A 20096-nucleotide genomic window follows, 5' to 3' on the forward strand; every position below is an offset into this window, starting at 1 on the left:
AAAGAGTTTCACGATTTTCTATCTCATTCGCTTCCATTGTTATATGTTCTTTCTATCCTATTGTTATTAAATGCAACAGAAAAATGGAATGAAACTATAATTTCTAGATGACATGCTAATTTTACAAGTCCAAATAGTCTTTGGACTAGTGTCTCTAAGAAACAACCTTGACAAAGATCTTAAGTTTCTATAGCTGGTATTTCCTTTCAGAGGCTACTCACTCTAGGTATAAAAACATAACCACAGAACAGAGATGAACACAGCTTAAAATATAATTTAAAAGTCATATGCCCCAACTCTGGAGAGGAGATACAGCTGATTTCCTGATGGCAGGACCTCCAAGAAAGCCTTACTTAGGACACAGTATCAACACAGAGCTCTAGAATGAAAATAATTAGGCTAGCAATGAATTCTTGAAAGAAAGAGACCAAAAGGCAATGAGTTTATTGTATGGCTGACCAAGACAATTAAGAGACAATAGGAGTAGAGCCCCAAATGAGTCAAAGAAGAAAAGTAGAAATAGTGAAAGCAACAAAGAACAAATGAATGATAAAGAGACAGTAATAATAGAAGCTGAAACAATTTCTGGCAAATGTTATCATTACCACATGCCTTCAAAATCTTATTCCTCAGTATACAGTCAAGAAAAATGGAAACACATGTTCACATAAAATCTTGTACATCAATGTTCATAGCAGTATTATTCATAAAAGTAATAAAAAATTTCTAACTATCCATCAACCGATAAATGGATAAACAAAATGTGGTATACCCATAAAATAGAGTATTTACTGGCAATAAAAAGGAATGAAGTGCTGACACATGCTCTAGTGGGATGGACCTGGGAAACATGGAATTTGGAGAAAGAAGTTAGTGACAGAAGGCCACATACTGTATGATTACACTCTGTATGATTACATTGATATAAAATGTTCAACAGGTAAACTCATATAGGAAGAGGACAGTGTTTGCCAGGAACGATACTGTTGGATGTGGAAAGGAATGGAAGTGTTTGCTAGTAGGTGAAGGGTTTCTTTTGAATGTAACTAAGATGTTTTAAAACTGTATTGCAATGCTAGTTGTATGACTACACCAAAAAAAGAGGAAGACTGCACATTACTAGGAAGTAAATTTTATGCTATGCAAATTATCTATCAGTGGAATTTATTACACATTTTTAATGCAGTATATCCAAATACCATTTTGTCCATGTTTGATATCAGTACTTTCTTGTATGCTGCTATTGTTTACACTGTTCAGGAAATTCTAGTCAATGTACTTTGACAAAGAGATATAAAAAATGACCTGAAAGTATTATTATAGTTGTTGTTGTTTGTAGAAAATGATTGTCTACCTAGAAAACTCAAGCAGTAAGCCAATTAAAAAAATACCAGATGGCCAGTTTCAAGATACAGACAAAATTTGATGCTTGATCATAAGCAACAATGAATAAAATAGGGTTGAAGAATGGTATAAATAGGAAAATGCTGGTGAAATTGTATATGTGCATTTATTCATAAGATGAATAAATTCTGTATATCATGTAAAGCATGATGAAATTAAAGTTTAAAAAGAAAACATGGGGGGAGGGGTGGTATGGGGAGATGGGAAGGGGAAACAAAGGAGGAGGCAACAATGCTTGATAAGAAATGCACTCATTACCTTGCCCATGTAACTGTAACTCCTCTGTATGGTATTTTCACAATTAAAAAAAAATCATATAAGAACCCACTGACTAAATGCTTAATGGAGTGGAAAAGTAGGTATGTATATAATCATGACTAAATTATATAAAGTGTACTTTACTGGGATAAAAGAATAGATTTAGCAGAATCTTATTCTACAACTTACAGAGTTTATAAACAGCTTACAAAGATTTAAAGCGAGTTCTATTACAAGGTACAGAAACAGAGTCATGCATTGCAGGAGACGAGACAGAATAATGAAAAAAAAACAAAAAATACACTTGGGATTTTTATTTCTAATAAATGACAATTTGGTAAGTAGTAATATAAGCTGATGTGATGTGTAAAGGGAGATAGTGAAGGAGAGAAGGAGGAGAGAAGTCCAAATTTAGTGAAAATATCACCCTAAAAGGTAAGTGACTACACCTTCCCCATATGGTTAACTAAGTTGCACAGTGTACAACTTCCATGCCCATATGTAGTATCTTTGAAGGTAACATTTGCTCTCCTTCATTACTAGTTTTAACATCCAAAGGATTAAAAGGTTCCTAGGGGTTTTGAACTTTCAACTCTCTGAGATATCTAGAATTCTAGTTTCTACAGAAAATCCAGTCACCACCTAAAAGACTCTAGTAAATAGTTCTCTTCAAAATTTGTATTGGGCCAGCTGGCACACACCTATAATCCTTCCTACTTGGGAGGCAGAGACCAGGAGGACTTTGGGAAAAGAAGTTAGTGATTCCCTTCTCAAAATATCATTGGGCCTGAAGGTGAGTGCTTGAGTCCAAGCCACACAGGAGGCATAAGTAGGATGATGGCAGTCTAGGTTAGACCAGGCAAAAAGAAAAGTCTTACTGAAAAAAGTGAGTAGTGGTGGGTTCAAGTGGTAGAGAACTTATTTAGCTCCACCAAAAATCATTATATTGTCTGACAATAAAAAATGGATAAAGTCCAATATTCATCACTAGTCTTTCCCTTGTCATCAGAAAGAAACAGAAAAAAATAAGTTAACTTCCCCATGTTGCCTTTTTCTGCCAGCAACTCCTCAAATTACAGCTGTTTCACTATAAAGCATACTGAAAGTAAATATTTTCATGGTCCTGTAATTAATAACTACATTTGTGAACAGGAAGCTGACAAATACATAAATAATTTCATCATAAAACTACCCTATATCTTGATTGTGTACAAATGATAGATGCTATCCAACTAGTGTAAATTTTTGAAAATTCAAATAATGTTCCTAAAAGGGGATGAATTTCATTTTTTGTGCATATATCTCTAGGCCAGGAGTGGTTATATACACCTGGATTCCCAGCTTTGGGAGGCCAAGGCAGGACAACTACAAGTTCAAAAACAATCTGGGATATGTAGGAAACAGTCTCTAAAAAATAAAATAAAATGCACATATAGATGAAGTAAGTATTTTTTATTTCTCTGAGAGTATTAAACTGTTATTATTTTTATCTTCAACATTTCTGTTTTCTTGAAATAACTTTTTTCCTCCAGTGTATCTTGACATCGGTTTTTCAGTAATAGAAGTTTTTCTTACATGTTAGGTGACCCTAAGATATAAACCAGGGGCAGAGAACTAAAAGGCTGATTATGAGTGCTTTGCTCAAATGTATGGCTTTTCAACTGTGGACTTTACTATAGGGTAGTTGGCTACTCTTTGTAGGAACTCTGCTCCTAGTTTCATTAGTCAAAGCTAGTAATTTCCATGCAATGCTTGTTTCTCTCTGAAATCTCTACACCAGCGATGTGAATGCTTCTAATTTTCTGCTTGTAGTAGGCATCCCCACTCTCATCTGGAAGCTGTGTCCACCTTTATAGATATCTTTTATTTAACCTATATCAAAGAACAAACCTCTAGTCTTCTACAAAGTAGAAAAATAGAAATTATTTAACTGGAAGCGGAGGTCCCAGTGTTATCTTAGGGAAGTGAGATTCACAAGATAGCCAACTAGCCACTGTAAAGTATAGAAAAATTGCGGCTCCTAGTATACTCATAATTTTCTGCCACCACCTCTCTAAAACATTTTCATCACACTCAAAGAAAACCCTGAAGCAAAAGCAGTTACTTACCATTCCCATCTCTCCCTAGACCCTGATAGCCATAATATAGCTCTACAGATGGACCAAGTCTACTCATTTCAGGTAAATGTGATCACATAATATCTTTTGTAAATGCCTTTTTCCAGTTGGCTTAATGGATTGAAGGCTCATTCATGTTATAACATGTGTCGGTACATCAATCTTTTTTTTATGATTGAATAACATTCTACCATATAGATATAACACTTTTTTGTTTACTTCTTTTGATAGATCTGAGTAGTTAACTAGCTTCTGGTTATTATAATAGTACTGCCACGAGCATCTGCATGAAAGTATTTGTTTGAGTTTCTCTTTGCAGTGCTTTGGTATATGAAGGGCAGGAATTAGCTCTCCACAGTGTACATCCAAAGGCATTTTTGTACCATTTTCTGGTTCAGTAGGTACTCCATAATCTGTTAGCTAGCTGTTTTCTACAGTGCTCTTAGAATTCAACTTTCAGAAGTTGGCTAGGTCCTTCATTACTCATCTATCTGGCTTCCCATTTCAAAACTTTTTGCTGCTCCTTCTATCTCTACTCTCATTCTTTTTGTCCTCCTGGGTTTATCCCTTTATTGTATCATGATTCTGTCATCTTATGAGGATTTCAGAATTTAAAATAAGCAATAAAATCATATTCAATCTCCCATTTTAAATATTTAACAATTTATTATCATCTATCTACTAACCTGCTAGTTCAATTTAAATGTCTCTTATGTACAATGTATTTATTGTGGGAGACAACTTCTGTTGTTAATAAATTGAAAAACTTGCCTTGGAGATAAAGTCATAGAAAGGTTTAATACCAGCATGAACGTTCAGATTGTTATATTCAGTCTCAGTGAACATAGAGAGGATTTCTATTAGTCCACTTTATATCTCCATAACAAAATACTGACACTGAATAATACATTTTTTAAAAAGAGGTTTATTGAACTCACAATTTTAGAGGTGCAAAGTCCAAAATATAGTGGCCTCATCTATTTGCCTCTGGTGAGGGCTCTCTTGCCTGGGTCACAACAAAAAAGGATAAAGGAAAGGGAACCAGGTAAACAGGTAAAACATATGGGGTGGCCTTACTTTATAAAAACCCACTCTTAAGAGAACTCACTCTAAAAATCTAGCACTAATTTCTTCAGAGTGGTGTTCTTATGATCTAATTACATGACTAGGCCCTAATTCTGAAAGTTTCTATTTTTTCTCTATTTCTATCACTTTGTCTATTTCTGTCACTAGAAAATAGAATGATTCTAGTCAAAAGCAGGACTTGAAAGAAATGGTTCCTAAGAACCAAGAGTAGAAGAGTCTAAGCTTCTGAATATTTGCCTTCAGAACTAGACTGAAAGCTCAAAGTATCTAAGTAAATTTGTTAATTTTACTATTATTTGTCATCATGTGTCAATGATACTAGGGGATTCACTACGATAATTCTATAGATATGTACAGTGTACTTTGAACAAGTTCACACATTGATATTGATTAAACATCATCACTGCTACACAGAGGCAAGCTGATACACAGAAGAATAACATATTGTAATAAATCACAAATACAGAACATAGCTAGCTACACTTTGAGATTTGGTAATTAGAGACCTATAGCAGTTCCTGGTTTCTTATCTTCTGTTTTCACAGGGATGATATTGGTATGATGTAATCTAATTTCATCTAAAATACCTTGACAGGTTTGTACTACATTGGCCAGTGGTTAGAAAGAAACAACAGTCTCTTTAGCTGAGAAATGAGGAATCACTGCCTCCTAAAAACATCGAACAAATTCTTTTTCCAACACTCAGTTGGAAGATACACTTTTAATGCCAACTTGGGGTTTTATTTTTATTTTATTTATTTCTTATAAAGAAAAGCTAGGCCTGGGGGAATAACTCAAATGGTAAAAACACTTGCTTAGCAAGTTTGAAGCCTAGAGTTCCATCCCCAACATGACCAGAGAAAAAGAAAGAAGAGAAAAAAAAAAGAGAAAGAAACAGAGAGAAAGAGAGCAAAAAAGAAGGGAAGGGTTGTATTATGGGAATTAGATATGAAAATAGTCTACACAATACAAGACATAAAGCCTCTTTAAGCCTTAGTTTCCTCATCTGTAAAGTGGGAAAAAGGCTAATGACCCACACAGCAATTGTGAGGATGAAATAAAATAATCTTAGTAATGTATTTCTCACAATATTTCACTGATATTAAGTGCTTAAGAAAGATTAGAATTAACATCTTTCCCTCTGCTCTACTCTACCTACTGTTATTATTAATATTGTTGTGAGTTATAAGGCAACCACCAAAAGAGCTCATGGAAGGAGGCAGAGACCAGGGTAAGCTAGTATGTCAAGGGAAGATTTTTAGAAGAAGCAACAATTCTGCAGTTGGGATTAGAGTTTGAGAAGAAAAGAAATATAGACAGGGTATAATGTCAGAGAAGAAACTAAAGGAAAACGAGGTCTTTGAATATTCTTTTAAAAATAGGTCTTAGCCTGTGATAATGACAATTTGCATCATGAAGGTTAGAATGTTTTTGTAACTTTAAGTATCACTATGTCACAATACAGTGAAATTTGTGAAATTTATATAATCACTTAATCAATAAAAATTATTTTTTAAAATAGGTCTTAGCTTTTAGAATTCACTGTAAAATTCTTTTTTCTTTTCTTTTTTTTTTTTTGTCTGTTGTGGGGCTTGAACTCTGGGCCAGAGTGCTGTCCCTCAGTAATTCAGTTCAAGGCTAGCACTCTACCACTTGAGCTACAGCGCCACTTCTAGTTTTCTGGTGGTTTATTGGAGATAAGAGTTTCACAGACTTTCCTGCCCAGGCTGGCTTTGAACCGCAATCCTCAGATCTCAGCATCCTGAGTAGCTAGGATTATAGGCGTGAGCCAACAGCGCCCGACCACTGTAAAATTCTTTTAAAAATATATCACCAGGTATAGATTGCAAGAACAACCAATGAAACCTGAAGAGAATATTCAAGAGGAAAAAAATTAAGGTCTATTCCTAACAAATGATCCAAATATTTCCCTATTAGATAAAAAAATGTTCTGACTAGATTAGTACTAATTGCTTCTATAGATGTATCAAGGTATTTTAATTTCTCCAAATACAGGATTCTAACTATACTATACCAAAGAAATCAATCAAAGCAAGTAAACACAACCAAAATAAAAGCAATATACTATTAAATGTCAATCTAAATCAGTAAGCCAAGAGAGATGGGTCATTCAACTATTCATCAGTAAACTAGAAGCCTGTGTAGATTCATGCATTAGACTAGCATTTTTTTATACGTATGTGCCAGTCTTGAACGTTGAACTGTGAACTTTTGTGTTCAAGGATGATACTCTATTACTTGATCAACTTCTGGTTTTTTGCTGGTTGGAGATAAGAGTCTAACGGAGATAAAGAGTCTTGCCCAGGCTGGCTTTGAACTTTAGTCCTCAGATCTCAGCCTCCTGGGTGGCTAATATTATGGATATGAGACACCAAGTGTGCCTGGTATGCTACCATTTCTTTATGCTACTTACTCCCACCAAGTTATATATAGTAAGCTGGGTGCTTGGGACTCACGCCCCGTAATCCTAGCTACTCAGGAGGCTGAGATCTCAGAATCATGGATCAAAACAGGCCAGGCAGAAAAGTTTGTGTGACTCTCTTATTTCCAATAAACTACTTAGAAAAGGCCAGAGTGGCACCATGGCTCAAGTGGTAGAGTGCTAGCCTTGAGCACAAAGCGGCTTAGGGACAGCACCCAGGCCCTGAGTGCAAGCCCCAGGCCAAAAAAAAAAAGAATAATGTTTTATAATAATAATTAAAAGTAAAGTGTTCTATTATTTCTATTGATGGATTCTGGATTTAATTAAGTGATTACATAGATTTCACAAATTTCACAGTATTGTGAGATAGTCATACTTAGTTAAAGTCACAAACACATTCTAACCTTCATGGGACAAATTGTCTTTATCATGGTCTATAAAGTTTATGAAATCTATGAGCTTTGACAATACAGTTATTTCTTCCACTTCGGGTGGTATGTACATTTCTTTCCTTTTGCTTACTGTCTGCTATTCCCTTTTCCCTGCTCATTCCCTCCCTCCAATCGCTGCCATTGAGTTGCTGATGAAGTTGCCAGTGAAGCTGATGGGTCCCGCTGTTGTATGTTTTCCCATTTCCCTGTTTCTGTGTCCTCTTCCTAGTTTCCCTATGTACACATACATACCATGTGGTCAGCAGCATGGGGTCATTTAGTAATAATACGGCCAGATGAGTGGGGGTTCTTTGTTTCACAAGTCTTGTTTACTTTGTCTATTCTTATTACACTTTGGATTTAACATCTACTTATCAGGATGGCAACTCCTGCCTTCTTGCTGGGAGCATGTGCACGGTAGATCTTTCTCCATCCCTTCACTCAGATTTTGTTTTTATGTTTGGTTGTGAGGTGGGTCTCTTGAAGGCAACAGATGGATAGGTCTAGTTTTCTAATCCAATCTTCAGTTCTTTTTCCTTTGATTGGTGAATTGAGCTCGAAATATTTATGGTTATTATAGAGACATGTGTTGTGTTTCCTGTGAATTTCCTGCTTTCCTAAATTTTTCTTCTTTCCTTTCCTCCTGCGCTTACTAAGTTGGACTTCTAGTGATATCTGTCTGATGTAGATCCCTGATCTTGATTGCTTTCTTCAGGTTGTATTCCCCCTCTTAATATACTTTGTAGTGCTGGCTTATTATTTATGAATTCATTTAGTTTTTCCTTATTAAAAAATTTAGTTTCTCCATCAAATGTGAATGCTAGCTTTGCTGGGTATATCAGTCTGGGCTGGTAGTTATTGGTTCTCAGGGCTTGGATCATACTTTCCCAGGCTTTCCTTGCATTCAGTGTCTGTGTGGAGATATCTGTAGTGATTCTGATTTTTTCCAATTATAGTATTGCTCCTTCTTTGTTTTTGCTGCATGTAAAATTGTTTATTATTCAGATCTATCATTTTTACTATAATATGCCTAGAAGTGTTTCTCCTGTGATCCTGTTTATTAGGTGTTCTATATGCTTCTGTTATGTAGGTAAGATGTTCTCTTTTAAGATGGGGGAAATTTTCACTGATAATCTTACTGAATAGGTGTTGCATTCCCTTGCTCTGATATTCCTCACCTTCATCCACTCCAATTATATGAAGGTTAAATTTCTTGGCATTATCTGCTTGTTCTTGGATTTCCCTTTGGCATAATTTAAGTGATTTTTCCATATCTGTGACTTTTTTTTTTGCAGTTGCTGCATTTTGTCTTCCATATCTGATATTCTAATTTCCATTTTGTTCACTGTTAACTATGGCTTCCATTGTGGTTTGCATGGAGGAAATTGAGACATTTATGGCTTCTATGCTGGTTTTCAGAGTATTAATCTCATCTCTTAGCAAGGTGTATACTGCATCTATTTTTGCATGCATCCCCTGTTTGAAATCCTGCATCTCTTTTGATATTTCGTTTCTGTGTTCTTTAAATTTCTGAGCTATTTCTCAGTTTAATTCTTGAGTTATTGCCTCCAGCATTTCTTGGATGTAGCGTTTTCTTCCATTCCTGCTTTGCTTCCACCAGGGCTGCTGGCTTTTGGGGGTAGCTTGCTATCCTAGGGATTGATAAATCTTGTAATTTTCTGTGATTTTTGCATGGGGATTCAGGGATTCTTGGAGACTAATCTGAAACTCTGACTGTTTTGTTCAATAGGTGGCTGTCTGCTTGGTTCTGGGTTGGTTCCGGGATCAACTGATGAAGCTCACTCTTGGCCCTGTGTTGGCTGAGAGTCTGTACCTGGTCTCAGTTCTGTTGGGGGAGAGGTCGACCTCCAGCTGCTAGTCTGACCCATGTAGGACTCTCAGCTGTCTGCTGGAGATCGCAGGCAATTCCCGCCTTTAGCCAAAGACTAAGCAGCCTAGACTGCTCCTGCTTCCTCCTACAGGTGTTCTTGGCAAGACTGGGTGTGCTGGGTGTATTCTCCCAGTTGCTGGAATTCGCTATGAGTTCCTGACTATAATCAGGTGATGGCTGCCTGAGCTGTCCAATCCCCAGCCTGGGATATACAAGTCAGAATCTGGTGGGATTTGGGCTTCTAGTTCTCATGCCCTGGATACAGATCTTTTGCCCATACAGGCACATTCCCAGGGGGTGTGGTTCCCCTGCATCCCCCCCCCCCCCCCCTGAGGTGAGTGCTCAGCTTCTGACTTCACTCAGGATGGGTGGGTTGTGCAGCCCAGGCACCTGATACCCAGGCCTGGCCCTGGCTCCCTGTCCACTACCGAAGGCAAGTCAGTTGGACTTGTGCTGCTGGGTATCCTGCCCAGAGTATGCAGTCTGGGGTATACAGTTTGGATTTCTTCTGCTGCTGGCTGCTGTAGCCCACAGGCATTAGCTTAGGTGTTTAAGCTCCTTCCCAGGGGCAATCTTGATCAAGCCTGGTGGACTGGATGTGCTCCACGGGCTGATGGGGTGCTTGTAAGGCTCCCAGTTTTAGTGGGACCTGTAGTCCAGGTGGTGGGGGGGAGGGGGTCCGGATCAAGCACTGGGGTGTTACTGCCTCCACTGGTATCCCTTAGCGGGGAGGCTGTCCCCTGCGGGGTACTCACCCTGGAACTAGTTGGGAACTCTCCAGCGGTGCTGCGGCAGATTGCTATTTCTGTGCAATGAGGTCACTAGTTGCCACTGTGCTCTGAGTTCGGTTGAGATGATGTGGGCTGGGCTGGGTGGTGGTGGTGGTGGTAGTTCTGGGTCTGTGATTTCTCCCATCTCTGCCTCTATTGATGCTGTCCGGGTGGTCACCTCGCGAGTTTTTGGGCTGGCTGCCAGCCAAGGGGTGGAGTCTTCACCCAGGTTCTGAGCTCCAAGGTTTCTGTCTCAGTTTTCACTCTCCGGGTCAGCACTGGCACCTTGGAGTCTTCTGCACTGGAGTTCTGTGGACAGACCCCTGTAGATCTGGGCTTCCCCCTCAGCCATGAGGCCAAGTGGTTTGGCAGGATGGGGCAGTATCGCTATGGTGAGTGGTGGGTGAAGGGTCTTTGCGCAGGTTCTGAGCTCCGAAGTTTCTGTTTGCAATCAGTGGGTCCCACACCAGCACCTTGGGCATCTTCTGCCCTGGCATTCTACAGACAACCCTCTGTGACTCTGGGGTCTCCAGCAGTGCCAGGCCAGGCCAGGCTGGCCACGGTTTGGCGCATTGCTGCACAGCCAGCAAGGGTTGGGGGAAGGGCCTTTGCACTTGTCTTTCCTTCCTTCCTTCCTTCCTTCCTTCCTTCCTTCCTTCCTTCCTTCCTTCCTTCCTTCCTCCCTCCCTCCCTCCCTCCCTCCCTTCCTTCCTTCCTTTCTCTCACCTGTTTTTCTCCAGGAAATTGAGCATTGGAACTCGAACTTTCCATTTGGTTGGAGAGAGCTGTGGTGTTTCCCTACTGTCCCATCTCCATCTTGCCCCCCCCATCCCTGGATTTAATTTTATGAAAAATCTTTTGGATTAATTGTTCAGTCTCTATATATTTGTAGTATTCTATAAAAACAAGATAGTATTCCTCATAATTTCAGTTATTAGTCCATCAACCACTTTCTTTCTGCTATGCTAATTCTTACGCATGTAGTATATCTTTTTAAGTTTCTTGGATATTTAAAATATACTTAGCCTATCACATGGGCAAATCCAAAATAACTTGTGTTTGTGACAGTCCATGGTTTCTTACCTGCACTTCTCAGGTTAGGATCCAGCCCTGGCATCTCTTTGTTAGCTTCAGGGCTGACACTGTAGATAGAGGATCCTGCTTCACTGACAATACTAAGAAGAAAGAAAGGGAGAACATTATTTGCCAAATCGTCCACCTGGTCAAAACTAAATGAAACTAAGTTTTATGAAGGAAACAAAATGCCATGGTCAATTTTTTTTTGTCACACCTCAGTGATACCTTATAGTATCTACTCCGCCATCCATGTAGTGATTAAGCAATGTTTGCTTTTTTCCCACACAAGAAACACATAGGCTTAGATCCATGATGAATGTATCTTACTATTTCCTCTGCCATATGTAACTAGAGACAGTTTATAGATGAACACAGTGGATGTTCTCTTCTGATGCCAACTTCAAAACTTATTAGAGTATATGTAGTTTCCCTTGTGCTTCAAATCTATTACAGGGTGACATTTATGATTCACATCTGGATTAATCATCATTCTAAAGCACACATATCCACACCTCATCCGTGTACATATGTAGACATAGGACCACATACAAAAGAAGCATTGTCAAAAATACTGATATTGTTGTTGCCAATTACAAGTAACAATCAAAAGTGAAAAAAGACAACATAGGAAAGAAAGGTCTGGAATTATCCTTTTTCAAAACTTGAAGCTTTCCATTTCATCATTTGTTTAATAATCAATGCATCATACAAATCATTCTCTTCCATTCTTCTCTGGCCCAAATACTTTACAAACCACAATGGGAACACTTACAGCTGACATTTTATATGATGGCTGACATTTATATGGTTCATCTAACACTTTGCTTGTTTTTTCTTTTATTGTAAAGGTAATGCACATAGGGGCTACAATTACATAAATTAGGAAATGACTATAATTCTTGTAGAACATTGTTATCTCTTCCCTCTCCTTATCTCCCACGTTCCCTCTCACCTCTGACTCCCCTCTCCTCCCCCAAGTAGCAAAGTTCATTTTCCACATAGTATCTTGTGAGTGTCACTGTTGCATTAGTTCACCCTTTGTCCTTTATCTCACCATTTTTGTGATTCCCATTCAATTATAACATAAAATACAAAGATACATCACCTGCTAAGCAATACACAAGATGTACCTCTCTATGAAACAACCATCTCTGTGACAAGGTTCAAAAGCAGAAACTTGTCAGTGTTCAATTTTTTAAATTATTTTTTTTTTTTTTGTCGGTCATGGGGCTTGAACTCTGGGCGTGGGCATTGTCCCTGCACTCTTCAGCTCAAGGCAAGCACTCTACTGCTTGAGCCACGGCACCACTTCTGGATGTCTAGTGGTTTATTGGTAAGAGTCTAGTGGTTTATTGATTTAATGTTAAGAGTCTCAAGGACATTCCAGCCCAGTCTGGCTTTGAGCCGTGATCCTCAGATCTGAGCCTCCTGAGTAGCTAGGATTACAGGCGTGAGCCACCAGCACCCAGGTTAGTGTTCAATTTTTAACCTACTATTAACCACTTCATTTACCTGCTCCAATTATATCAGACAATACTTCTTAACATGTGACCCACTGTAACAATTGAACACTGATTAAAAAATGTGCAAAAGTTGGTTTGCGATTCATCTTCAGAAACTCTTGATTTAATTTAACTGTAAGCCATGAGGACTTGAGAAAAGTATCCTAGAAGCCATGAAGACTTATCTTTTTTGTATCAATATTACTATCCTAAACAGGAAAAATGAAGACTGCACTCAAAAAGCAGAGCTGGTCACTTATTTCTTATCAACACCATAGCCCAGAGAAAGAAAGAAATGAATGCAAATTTTATGCAAAGCATAAAATCAACGACTATAGAATCCATCTCATTTAATGGATTCAGTCCTACTTTATAGATAAACAAGAAGCTCTAGGTTATACAGCCAGTAAACAAATGAGTTGGAATGGACATTAACTGCTTTGAAGCTCAAGTTTAAGCTCTTAACATGGAAAACCAACTTAACTTCAAAATACTTCAATTTTTCATCAAAATGAGACTCATTTTTTTTGTGTCAAGCAACAAATGCAAAATCTTCTTGAAGGAATACCTTCTCCAATAACACATCTGTAAGAACATATACTTCTCTTCTACTGTCTTTACCTTGACCCAAAAATAAAGTAGGGTTCATGCTTATCTTCTACATAACGATCAAAGTTAAAACCTAACATTAAATAAAGTTGGAAGTGAAGAAAATGTATGGCATACAAATAAAGATAGAAGTGAAGAAAATGTACGACATACTAATAAGATGCTACAACTAGCAAACTAGAAGTGATTATTCAGTTCCAGCATAGCACCTCCCTAATCTGCAGCCCTTAGAGAGAAGCAGGTTTAATGAAAATGCAAATAAAATGTTTACAGTTACATGTTTTCTGCTCTAGGATTACTAAAAGATATCCATGATCCCTTCAAAGTTATGAAACACTACCATAAGATAAGAATAATCAGTCACCACCTATGGAAAATTCCAATTCAAACATAATCTAAATGAGGTCTTTTGGGGAAGGAAGAGTACTCACAAAGTACAGGCTACAATTATTAAAAGGAAAGAAAGAATTTTTGGAGTCTCAAATCTCACTACAAATTTATTTTCTATTAATTCTAGAAACCTATGAAGTCACAATTACTTAAGGAAAGGGATATTTAAATAACAAAATAAAATTTTTAATTAACTATGGCCTTTGACAGTTGGTACCTGAGAATCTGCTGGGTGATTCACTCTCTTAGAGGTTATAATTCTCAATTGGCTGAGGGAAATTACTGCAAAGAAAAACACTCAGATAATAAATATTCCTGCAAATGCCATACTGCCACTTGTTTTAAACAGGATACAAAACAGATGTGACACATTGCACCCATAGATTTTAGATTAACATTAATATTAAGTCAATACAAAATGTAATAAATTTCATGTTTTCATTATTGAATAGTATGGGTTCAATAAACAGTTAAGTACTAACTAAGCACAGATTAAGAAGTTTAATTCATCTAAATGAACAGAAAAAAATCTCAACACTGATTATTCAATACAACACATACAAGAAGTATATGTGGCAAGAATGAAATAAAGCAAATTAAACAGAAAGTGGTAATATTTTTTTTTCCACCAGAAGCCTGCCCCCTTCTTTCCTTTTCATTCCTATTTAGAGGATAGACTATCATCAAAAAGCATGCAAGATTTATAAGGCACTTTCTATTGCAAAATTTCCTAGTAAAATATTGGGAAATCATCTCAATTATCTCTAATATATTTAGGAAAGCAAAAATGAACTTCATACAAAGTTCTTATATCTTATGATTTAATATTATATTTCAAACGAAACTTTTTCTCCAGTATAGGTAAGATAGGCTCAAGAGTCTTAGCAATTTGATTATTTTATATAGTAGGCCATAAAATAGACAAGATTAAGGCAAAATATGTATTAACTCAGGATATTTTAAATGACAAAGTTCTAACTGAACTACCGTTTCAAGATTAATTATTATAGCACTCTGAGGTCCTTCAAATTGTCAGTGTAGGCAAACACTTAGATACATATGGTACCTTGAGCTTCAAATACATTTAGCATATTTTACAGGCTAATGCTGAAGCTACACTTTACCATATCTATACCAATATGCTAGTTCTCCAGAACATTAACAATTTTTAAATAACTTATCTAAGTAACCATCATTTTAAGATATTTTGGGATCTCTCTATTTTAACAAAACAAATCAGAACTTCAGAACTTAAAACTCAAGTGAAACACCAACAAAATAAAATTCACTAAAATATTTTATTTCTCATAACGATCTAATCAAATATTTACATTTTGTTATTTGAAGTAAAATTTAATATTATTCATGTAAGCTGATCATTAATCATTATAATTTATTCTATATTTTACACATAGGTAGTTAAATTATAGAAATTTTATCTCCACAATTCATAAGTCTCTATCATGAGTCTAAATTTTTGATGGAAGATTTAAAAACACAGTTAGGATCTATTTTTCATTCTTCAAAAAAGCATTCTAGAGACTAGGTACAGCAGCTCATGCCTATAACCCTAACTGAGGTGGCTTATAATGATCAAAATTTTAGGTCAGCCTAGGCAAAAAAGTTCACAAGAGGGGCTGGGTAGTGGTGCTTGCCTAGCATGAATGAAGCCCTGGGTTCGATTGCTCAGTACCACTTATATAGAAAAAGCTGGAAGTGGCACTGTGGCTCAAGTGGTAGAGTGCTAGCCTAACTTTGAGCAAAACAAGCTTAGGGACAGTGCCCAAGCCCTGAGTTCAAGCCCCAGGACTAGCAAAAAAGAAAAAAAGAAAAGAAAATTTCACAAGACTCCATTTCCATGGAACAAAATCTGGTATACCCACTTATGGCAGCAAGCAGAAAATAGGAGGACATGGAGGACATGTTCTAGTCATGGGTCTAGGCAAACAGTAAAGACCTTATCTCAAAATAACGGGGGGGGGGGGGGGGGGGGAGGAGAGGGTGGTGGTGGTGTGACTCAACAGTAGATCATCAGCCTAGCAAGCATGAGTCCCTGAGTTCAATACTACCAGCATCAAAAAAAAAAAACACTATAATTCCTCAAGCTCTATCACTATATACCACCTTCCAATCCTTCCTTTCTTCTCCTGACCAAAAACCGTTCAGTAAACAGATACTATGCAAACATCTGACTTATTTACCAAAGGTTTTTTAATTAGCATACATTAGCTACACAGGGAAATTTCCTCATGACATTTCATTGCATGTATGTAGTATATTCTAATTAATCCCTCCCCCACCATTCTGCCAATCCTTCATTTCAGCAAAGTTTTAAAAACAACTTATCTGAAACTGGTTTTTTTTTTCAACTCTTTTAGATTAAATAAGTTCATTAGTCTCCAAAAGCCACTAGTCATAATCAACAAAAATTTTAATTCTTTGCTCTGCATGTGAGATTATCTATTCTGAAGTATGAAAGGATAGTTGTTTGTATTTTAGGGATAAGAGACAAAGACAAAACCCAAATAAGTAAGAAGTGGTTCCAGCATTTAATACTTTAAAGGACACAGGTTACTTAAAAGAAAAAAATCAAGCAAGGTTAAATTCCTTTATTTCATGAGGCTCATCATTTCAGAGAGTCTCAAATGAGCAATATCAAGATGAGGATAAGATAGGGAAAGGACTCTGATCAAGATGCACTGTACAAATAAACAGATATGTTAAATTCAAACCCCTTTGCCCAATTATTTAAAGATAATAATAAAAGAAAGAAAAACCAGTTTTTTAAAAAAATAGCAACCCACACCAATAATCCTAGCACTTAGCAGGCTAAGGCAAGAGGGGTTATAAGTTTGAGACTAGCCTGGGCCATATAGCAAGACTCTGACTCAAAAACAAAAACAAAAAACCCTAATGTCATCTGCTAATAAAAAGAATATAGTTTAAAAAAATCAAATATTGCTAAAGATGTTTAATTACAAAACTTTCAGATAATCTGAAAATTAGTATGAAGACAAAAACTGTATGTTCTTTCTGAAACAGCTATTTTGTTTATAAGAAACTATGTAAAAGAAATTTTAAAATAAAAAGAATTAAATAGTATTATTCATCATAACACAACGACCAAAAATCTGAGAATCTTTAAAATGTCTATCATTTTCAGAGTTCATTAGGTGAACAACTATGTTATCAGGGAAAAATTACCTTAAAATGTTCTGATTTATGTGAGGTATTAGTTATTAAATGAAAATGCTATTATGAAACTACTTCAGTTCCACTTTGATAACCTTAACATACATACACACAAAAAAGAAAAACCAAGTTTGTACAATATGCTATTGATAGAACTTAACATGAATAATTCTTTTAATAGTCCTTTAACTCCTTATTTTCCTTAAGAGCCATATGAAATTTATTTGTAATAATAAGTTTAACATTTAAGAACAATTATTAAGCCTGTAATCAAGACAATGGCCAATATTTTTAAATTGTCACCAATTTTCCTTTTAAAGTTATTGAAGATATTTTAAACTTGTATCTCAGTAAATGTATAATTTGTTAGTAATAACTTCTGAACATGGCCTCTTGATCTTAAACATGATACTTTAGGATACTATTAATAAAACATGGAAGACAGCTAAGCAGAAAATTGAAGAGTAAGTTTGCAATTTTTATACTCCAGCCAAATGAGAAGAAAATACATGATGAAAAATTTTACAAGAAAGTACAGATCACATATCCTAAGTTTTATTTAGTCCTTGGCCTCCTGAATCAGTATCAGTTTATCATTCATAATCTCAATCAGCTCATTGTCCACAATACAAAGCATAGGAGGCAATACAGGAGAACCAGGAAATAAGTGTGTGTGAAGAAAATACCGAGTACAAAATACACTAGAGCAGAAAAAGACATCACCTCCCCCCTCAAAAAATACTGCCTCAGTAGTTCCGTAACACAAATGATTTATTTTTAGATATGTAACTCTAGCACCATCTGGTGGAAGACTAGTTACAAGCTATTCTTCAAGTACTAGCTGAAAGTCTTGGCTGTATTTCAAAACAAGTTTAGCATCCCGCAAAGAGAAGAGCATTAGCAATGGTAGAGCTATCACACAGATGATCCAACTAAGCTTGGAATAACTGGAAAAAAGTCTACCAAGAGAAGACAGAAATAGTGGCTGCCTGTGGAGAAAACTTATCTATAACATCATTACAAAAATTCTAGGCTCACTACTAACACCATGCCAAAAAACCCCAAAAAACTCAAGAGGGCAGAAAATTCTGAAGGTTAAGGCCGTTCTAATTTTATAATTAAAATGTTCTTTTTAACAATACTTTGAAAGGCAATGACCTAAATATAAAAGTCAACCTACTTGCCACCCAATACACCCAAAAGTATGATTCTCTACAGTTAGCTTCCAAACTCCTAATATTTTATGTAGTTTGCATTTGCTCACATAATAAAAGATTACCTTACATGTTTACTCTTACTAAATTTTAGAGATATTAATATACAGCTGCATAGACAATTGGAAATTAAGTTTTCTTTCAAAGGGAAAATCTGTTTCATTTTTCTAATCCTCTGTCCTGTTTTTTTAATCACTATTTAGTTTAAATGCATCTATGTAAGTTTAATCACTAATAAGCATGAAGAATTTAGATTGCTGTGGCATAGATTTTTTTTTTAGTATGAAATTTAACTGTGAAGACCTCTACTCCTTCATTATCTACCCAGTTAAAAGAAATCAGATGGGTGGGGGGGTGGGATGGGAAGGGATGGGAAGGGGAAACAAAGGAGGAGGCAACAATGCTTGATAAGAAATGTACTCATTACCTTCCCCATGTAATTGTAACCCCTCTGTACAGTATTTTCACAATAAAAAAAAAAGAAAGAAATCAGATGGACCAAGTGAGAAGATATAACACTCAAATATTTTGCTAGTAAGGATTCAATAACATAATACTGAATATTAAAACCTAGAAAAGAATAGCAATAGCAAGAAAATGCCAAACAATCTGAAGACAAGCAAAGGGTATGAGGCATGAAAAGTAAAATAATAATGAAAAAGAGACAGAAGCAGAGATGTAGTTTACCAGCAAAAATAACTCAGTTCTTTTCACTTACAACCAAATAAAATTTGGGATAGAACAATGACTTTTGCTACAATCTCTATTTCTCTTCTAAATAGTACTATATATAAAAATAGTACCACTACAACCCCTATTCCAGTAATGGATGAGATATATTTATCAATTTACATGCCCTCCTGGTACCCTACTCCCTTTTTCTCCTTTCTTACATTTGCTTTGTTCCTCCCAATGAAAGGAACTCATGCTTCATCAGGAATCATTGCCTCCATAGTCAAGGGAAAACCTGGATACAAAATTCAGCATCCAGTTGGATCTCTAAGCCCTATGCAGATCACCCTCTACCTTTATAATTTCTTTGGGCTACCAAGCTAATGCAGAAAAGAATCTTGAATGCATAAGCTATGTATTAAGACTGCTATTATAGATCAATCCCTTCTCTAATTGTGGTTTTAAAAGTACACTAGGCAGAGGGAGAGAATGAGCGGGCTGCTCTTCTTTATCTATAGTAAAATCTTTTCGGGGGGTGGGGATTACTGCACATTTCTGGCTCTGCTATATTTCACTGTGTAAATATTACCTATCAAGGACCTACTGTTGTTATGGCAAATGAACCTGTTTATGCTATGTTCGTTTGTTCACTACCAGCAGGCCCAAAGAACACAGAAATTTACTAACATATGTGGTACACAAACGTCACAATCACAAAGGTTTTTAGGGGGAACATATCAAAGACATGAAAATCCCGTTTTACTCCCACTACTCTCTAATTTCATTTAACTCTACTAGAAAATTCCTTAATTCAAACCTTTCCTGCAGTTATAGGATAGGGTGATTGAATGTACATAAACTATACCAAAACTCCCTTTTTCCCGGGATTCTAGAGTTGAAATTTCCAAACTTGAGCTGGCATCAGAATCATAGGAAAACTTGCTTAAACAATTTACCCTCAGTTTCTGCCTTACTGAAGCTGAGAATGTGCATTATTAACAAGTCCACTGGCAATGCTAACACTACGTGATTTACAATGA

General features: G+C 36.5%; 1 protein-coding gene across 1 annotated transcript in view; it reads right to left on the reverse strand.

Annotated features, from left to right (window-relative positions):
- Positions 1-20096, reverse strand: part of Srbd1 (S1 RNA binding domain 1) — a 197247-nt gene that overhangs the window by 79128 nt on the left and 98023 nt on the right. Inside the window, exon 15 of the mRNA XM_013017994.1 lies at positions 11484-11575. Within this exon, the coding sequence (XP_012873448.1) occupies positions 11484-11575 (92 nt within the window). The remainder of the gene's footprint in view (positions 1-11483; positions 11576-20096) is intronic.

This window comes from Dipodomys ordii, unplaced genomic scaffold (assembly GCF_000151885.1).
Source record: "Dipodomys ordii isolate 6190 unplaced genomic scaffold, Dord_2.0 Scaffold37, whole genome shotgun sequence".
NCBI classification, from domain to species: Eukaryota; Metazoa; Chordata; class Mammalia; order Rodentia; family Heteromyidae; genus Dipodomys; species Dipodomys ordii.